This window comes from Penaeus monodon, unplaced genomic scaffold, assembly GCF_015228065.2.
Source record: "Penaeus monodon isolate SGIC_2016 unplaced genomic scaffold, NSTDA_Pmon_1 PmonScaffold_6127, whole genome shotgun sequence".
NCBI lineage: Eukaryota > Metazoa > Arthropoda > Malacostraca > Decapoda > Penaeidae > Penaeus > Penaeus monodon.
The window spans coordinates 8,136-15,518 of NW_023661137.1; the positions used below are offsets into that span (position 1 = coordinate 8,136).

The window sequence follows — 7,383 nt, forward strand, 5'->3', positions numbered from 1 at the left end:
GGCGGCAGTAAACAAAGTGAAAAGTCAAGAAAGGCCATCAACGAAAAGGAGGAAATATTTTTCACACGGTACCAAGGCGTTCCCGTCGCAACAAAGAAATTTATGACCTGTCCTTCTGCCGTCGGAAGAACTCAGATGATACACCAAAAATGCAACTGACGGCCTGCCACACTAGGGAAGAATGATACGCTTGCACATAGCTTCCCACACCTGAGCATGGCCCCCGGGGACTACCTGACACATCCAACATTAATTGTTGCACCCAAAGGAAAGGGTATTCAATGGATCAGCAAGAATAAAGATATGCTACGGCTCCCCCTAACTAATTGGCCTGAACAGAAAACACCGACATTCCCAAAGGACAAAAAAGGCCGTTCGTGTTGATTTACGCATGGGGCTCGAAGCATACCCCTAAACGTTGCAGTCAGTTGACCACACGAATTGAGACAATGTTTATATACGCATTGCTTAACCGACTATTTTCTGATAAAGCAGAGCGGGAATCGCAAGAAAACTCTGACAGGCTTCTACGGACAAGGAATACTAAAGAGGAGTATCAGATCCATACCCCCGGCAATGAGAACAAGGCAATGCCCAAGATCCTAAGCGACAATCAATGAACTTATTTGCCACCGCATTCAAGGAATATCGACCCCTACTAGACGTTATGAACGATATACCTACAAAGGGTTAGGATCAAGTTATCACCCTAATGCACTACAGGGTAATGCGTCCGCTTGTCTCGACCTATTATTATGTCGGAGTGGAATGCTCCTTCGCATATAAATTCGATGTCAGAACCAATTACATGGCAACATCAGGTTTATAAAAATGGGATACAGAAGTAGAATCCAGGATCTATAGAGACACGATCCACTGCCCACATAACCCACCATAGAATTTGTCGATACGTGAATCCAGAACGATAGGCCAGTTCCGCCAGTTTCCACTGCCCACCACCACCACCACCACCACCTACTGCCAACTGCCCCACCACCACCGACTCACCAGCACCACAACAAACCGACCAACCGTGCCAACCTGCGTCTGCCTCTGCCTGTACTCCGCCTCCGCCTCTGCCTCCCCATCCACCTCCACCTACTACCTCCTCGTCTCCGCCTCCATCGTCGACCTCTTGCCGCCGTCATTCGACAACCACCGACCACGCTCACCTCTGGCCTCTGCCTCTGGCCTCTGCTCTGGCCTCATCCTCCACCTCCCACCTTCACCTCTGCGCTCCACCTCCGTCGTTACCCGCTTGCCGCCGTCGCTTTCCCACAACCACCGACAACGTTGCCCCTACTCTACGAACCTCCATCCTCCACCTCCCTCGTCGACCCCCCTTTGCCACCCAAGTTCGTTTACATCGCACACCCTGGACCCAGCGCCTACTGCTCCACCATCGCACCTCCACGTACGGACTCCCTTGCGCCGGCGTCCATTCTCAGCATCACGGGAGACAGCATCCCCGCTACACCCGCCACCCGACCACGCCACTTCCCATCCTCTCCACCACCATCGGCGCACCCTTAGGGCTCTTTCCCCACCACCTACCGACCACGCTGCCTCTGCCTCCACCTCCACCTCCATCGACGACTCTCTTGCCGACGTCATTCCTCAGCATCACGGGAAACAGGCGGTCCTCTGCAACCACCGCCACCGGACCACGCCTAATTCCCCTCCACCTCCATCGGCGACTCCCCTGCCGTGGCATCCCACACCACGGGAGACAGCAGTCGCTGTAACCACCACCAACTACACCACCACCACCACTACCACCACCACCAACCACCACCACCACAGCCGATCATCACCGACCATACAGCCGCCTCCACCATCCCCTCCGCCTGCCATCGGCCAGCTCGTTGACCACCATGAAACCCCGAAAATAGTCATTGGGGAGTATCTAATGGACAACTTGAAGTCATAGTTAAATACGAATTCAAACATGTTTTGAATCACCCATCGACAACAGTGTCACTGGCTAGATTCCAATCACCAATAATAATAATAGGAAGAAGATGAATAAGAGGAAGATAAATACTGATGTGTGCACGCCAGAGGAAGAGTACTATTAACTCCAGTGTGTCTCTCATCTATGGTCTGTCTTCTCTCTCTCATTACAGGGGGGACACTGATTGAATTCCTTTAGCATCAATCTTCATCTACTCCTTGGGAAAGCCAAAGAGGTAGTCTCTCAACCACAGGACCCTCTACCCCCCGTCTATCTCTTAAATCAAGTGCAATATCAACACGGCGAATGCAAGCACTGGCAATTGCTTTTAGTTGCCCTATATAACCATACTAAACACCGACGAAAGGAGCTCATTGCACCACACAGCCAACAACAGAGAGTTCATTGCCAGCATATATGAATCTTGTATATATTTGATAGATGTTTGTATATATTTGTTATGTATTAATATTTATACTCTATATTTGTTTATATGTTTTAGTTATTTTGTATATTATCTTATCTTTCAATAGTATATGTTTATGTGTGTAAATGAATTAACTATATAGACAAAAACTAAATAAACTTATAATTTTTAGTTTTGCTTTTTCTCTCTCCTAACCTTTCATCGGAAGCATTTTATGGAATTGTGAAAATAAAAATACAAAATAAAATTAAAATAATAAATAATAATACATAATTTTATATAGATTGCAATAGAATATGTAAAGTGTAGCACAAGTGGAAATTATATATTAATAATATAATTAACAATAATATTTTAAATTTTTTAAATTTTTTTTTTATTCTAGCTATTTTAGTTTTAATTTTATTTTTAATTTTTAATTTTTTAATTTGTTTTTTTTTCTTTTTTACTTTGTTTAAGCCATTCGGAGAGTATAAGCAAGAAAATTTTTAACATGCTAATAGGGTCTCTCATGGTCCATCGCTTGCTTTACAGAAACCAACCCACATGACACTGTTCTTATACGATACTCTTGGATTGCAAGCCATTGTCGTGGTCACTCCTGGTCGCAGATATAAGGAAGCTGTTTAAACATGGTAGTGTGGCCTCCCACCTGGTCTTCCAAACCGGTGAAAATGAAACAAATATCGACTCACCTTACACGTACACCAAAAGAAAAAAACACTGTCTTAAAACCTGTTGGATGTAGGGCAAAACCCATTGTCCTGTCACCCTGAGATGCATAAGCAGAGCTGTTTCATTAAAGAACAGCAAGGCGAAGGCATGTTCTCGTACATAAAAGGAGGTCTGGGTTACTCGATCTCAGTTTTTCAGTAGGATGGTACTCAGCATCACACGACTTATAGTAGCCCAGAGTTTTCTTCAGATAGGTGGGTATAGGCAACACGATCTTCCTATCACCCTCTTTCTCTATTAATAACATATGGTTAGCCCTTTATTGTGGTCCAGTTGATTTCTGCTGATGAGTGTCAAATTCATATTTAACTTCTTACCTCTGTATATTATCCTCACCATCTTCCCTCCCCCCCCCACACCCTCGTTTTTTTTCGCCCGATTTTTTTTCACACCTATCTCTTTGCTGCTGTCTTCTCTCTCTCTCTCTCTCTCCTCTCTCTATCGCCCTCTTCGGTCTCTTCTCTCCTCTCTGCTCTCGCTCTCCATATCTCTCGTTCGTCTCGTCTCTTCTCTCCTCTCTCTCTCTCTCTCTCTCCTCTCTCTTCCTCTGCTCATCTCTCTCTCTCTCTCTCTCTAGCATATATCATGTAGTAAAATCAATGTTTCATATTTTCTTACCTTTTCTTTTTTGTTTTTTTTTTTTTTTTTCGTACAGATCTGCTGTCATCGAACAAACCAGGCATAATGAGAAGACATTATACTCCCATCTACAGAAAGAAATATTGGGCAGAATAACTCTCAACTCGACATCTTTGAAACTAACATGTCACCGACTTCCAGCGTTCCGTGATAGCTGCAGCTGAGAATACTGTGGGATAACATACTATGCATTTGTCAAGCCTCCCCTGTAATTGCTTCATGAAGGCATATAGCGAATGGGTGTCAAGTGGGGGTAATGACTACACCGATTCTGGTTGATATATTGAACGACAATGACTCATTATTCAGCGAATGTGGACAAAGAATAAAATCACCACTGTTTTCTTATGTGTGTTAACATGGCGATGAACTGAAGACCCTGATGAGCTGGGAAGATCTTTTTTGAAATCATAGTATTTTAGTATTGTAGACCTGACACGTATTAGGTTAAGGGGAGAAGATTTAACCACATATAATAACTTTTCTCGTCCTCCTTCATTGGGGGCTTTTGGTCCGTCTCTTATAATGCTTGTATAGAGACAAACTATTCCTTAACCCAGCCCCTTTGGAAAAAAAAAAAAAAAAAAAAAAACACTCGCCCCAAAAAGTTGAGTCCATACCTAACTCACGAATACCATGGACGATCTCACTCAGGTCATGTCACACAGAGGCAAGAACTTTTTACGTTCAAAGTTTCTTTATGAGCTCTTCATGATTCAGAAGTACGAATGATGGAAGCTCAGTGCCACATCTGATCGTCCTTCCTACCGCATTGCTTCGGCGATGTTGACAGAATGCTTAGGGTAGATAATTCACTTATGAATTCCTTGTTTCCTAGCAGCTCACAAGCAACTCCGAATTTCGACGACAGATCCATACGGCCGTCATGTCGGGAAATAGCAGTATAATTCTGTTTCCCCCCTTTTTTTTTTTTTCCCTTTTTTCCCCTATTTTGGATTCGGTTATACAGACCATTTCTAGCATATCTTGGGCACTTGAAGAGAGAACTTTATGACGGTAGAATAACTCCTGGTTTACCTCATATAGATTTACTGATAATCATTGGCGGAACGTTAAATCCAATTGTTGGTACAAGACATGAATACGAGGATCCCTTCATTTACAATATCACGATTAGGAACTTATGCAGAATAAAGTCAATTTCGCTGGGTTTCCCCCCCCAGATCACAAATGGTCGATTCTTTGAGAGATAGTCGAATCAAGAACCGTACTCCCTCCAATATCGATGTGGTCTTTTGGCTTTACCATATACATCTGCGAATAAGCTGTCATACCCCTGGACTACATTCTAGAGCGTGTTTTCAGCGTGTCAGCCCAGTTGAATTGCGATTATAGCCACTATGCCCCTCTGACAACCCCTGTTTCCATATCTACGCTTAACTCGGGCGATACAACATGGGCTAGCAAGTCTCCCGATCACCCCTTGTGTCTACCCATCTTAAACATTATGCAATCGTCGAAGAGTTTTACCCAATTTTGCCGCCTGCTTCAGTCCAGGCAGATAGCCGAGCATCTGAATGTAATACAATTCGCTTGGATCTACGCCCATCTTTACTCGACTATTCTTGCGGCCAATATGGTCCCCGTTACCAATCACTCAGGTCTCTACTGGAAGCCGAGGTGAATTGACTTCATGGACCTCCTGGAGAGACTATCTTGTCATTTCATGCAACTGAATATTAGAGTGGTGATTTGTTTGTTGAAAATCTGTAGCATGAATGAAAGGGGTCACAAACCTGACGTTGGAAGTTAGGCGAGAACAAGACAACATGAGGCTCTACAGCTCAGGGTCCCCCCTCCAAAAACATGGTATACTTTGAAATTGAGCTTAAAAAACGTTGATGGCACGGTTTGGTGCAGCTCGTGCCCTCTTCTCTATACGCATTTGCACTCTGGCATCAACACGGCCGACATGATGTTACTCAAGACTGAACACGGACCCCTGAACTAATCCAGAAAATATACCGGTGACTAATACCCTCATTTTATTAGGAATACTTTTTGAGTATTATGAAGGTAAGCTAGACATGATGAAGTAACATGTGATATGTGTGACTCTGCCCGATACAGGCATGGTCAGCTTAGCGGGAGGCCAAGGAACTGTTGAACCGCCTATATCATTTCCACAACTAATCGAGTTGCCCCCTAAATATTGGATTTAATTGAAACGTATTACCTGAAACAGTTTGGTTGTCATTTGGATATACCACAAATTCACTAGAGCTGACGGAAGGGCGATTCACAGTGGAGTTGATGCAGGATGACTTGCAATGTGCCATATGTCTCGGTCTGAAAAAATGGACGAATCACTATTATACATTGTGCTCCCACAGATTTCACTCGAGGTGTCTAAGAACTTCATGCTTGGGAAAAAAAAGTACATGCCCTATGTGCAGATCAAAAGATATAGGCAACGCCTCCGTCCATTACAGTTAATCATGAGACCAGAAAAAACCTCTTCGCATAAATGAGCGACCGTTTTCCCGTAGAAATCTGTGTAGTGCAGCCCGGTGTCACTACCACCGGACCATACCAGTACATAAAAGACTTGCCCAATAACCACCTCTGTCCGTGTATAACCAACTTCACACGGGTTCATCTTTCTGTGTGCCGAGTGGGAGTATGAAGTTTGGGGGAAAGTGGATAGAGGAGAGCATGATGGTGATCACCCATAACGAGGAGATGGAGGTCTGATAGAATCCATATGTTTTTTCCCGAAGAAACGTCATCAAAGAGATAAACACGGAGATGACAAAGAGCACACACCTGATATATATAATTGATATTGGCCCATGTGGTTTAGTTATCATACTGATCGCAGCTATGACGAATGGACCGCTCCTCATCAGAAAATGTTTTACAAAAAAATAGGACGAGCAAGGCAATTCTGGACATGAAAAGTCCCCAAGACATATATTTAATGTTTCCTTCAGCGGGGGACATGTCGGCTTAATAAGAGTTCCAACCAACAATTGAATATGCCATGAATGAATCATCAGAAATAATGATGAACATCTAAGTTGATTTATTCTTGAAAAGGCTAACTTTTCCCATCGGAACTCAGACTTTGTGCCACCTTTGCCTGCTGTAATCCAATGGCCATCCCGTGACACTGACAAACAAACCTGGCTGGCTGGCAAGAGTTCCTGTTACTACCGACCGGTTGACTATCCTCCATCTCGTCTATCTCTGAAAGGGCTCCCAATTTGCAGAATTTGTTGAAAGTACAACCATCAGTCTCATTAAACCTGCTGAATTCTATAGATATGAGCGGTCAGACCCCAATAATGGCGGCCTGTAAAGAAGGCCGAAGGACAAGTACTTCATGACCTTTTACAATGCTCTGGGGCTAAAGTCGATCTAATGACCTTTGATATGGAGAACCATCTACCATTCCTTATAGATAACAGCGATAGTGAAGAATACTCTTCGATCTCTTCAACCATAGCGAGATTACATTGCCTGATGTCGAGATACACTAAGAAGGAAAGATAATAATAACAGCCCTCCAGTTGCGCTGTATAGCAAGAAGGTTGGGGACAGCCAAGTGTCTTATGCAAACTTTTTTCTGCCTCTGCATCGACCCTTTATGGGAGATCAACAGCTC

At 43.8% G+C, this 7,383-nt stretch overlaps 1 protein-coding gene across 1 annotated transcript; it reads left to right on the plus strand.

Annotated features, from left to right (window-relative positions):
- Window positions 1–712: 712 nt before the first annotated feature.
- Window positions 713–3,011, plus strand: LOC119571401 (developmental and secondary metabolism regulator ve-1-like). Its single transcript, XM_037918723.1, has 3 exons — window positions 713–724; window positions 899–1,741; window positions 2,916–3,011. Exons 1-3 carry the CDS (start codon window positions 713–715, stop codon window positions 3,009–3,011), a joined length of 951 nt encoding a protein of 316 aa, XP_037774651.1.
- Window positions 3,012–7,383: the final 4,372 nt, after the last annotated feature.

What these genes read in the sequence shown, in the direction of transcription:
- LOC119571401 (XM_037918723.1), top strand. An exon ending in CACGGGAGACAGCAGTCGCT is followed by an intron (nt 1,742 to 2,915) that starts GTAACCACCACC and finishes CTTGCTTTACAG; the next exon opens with AAACCAACCCACATGACACT.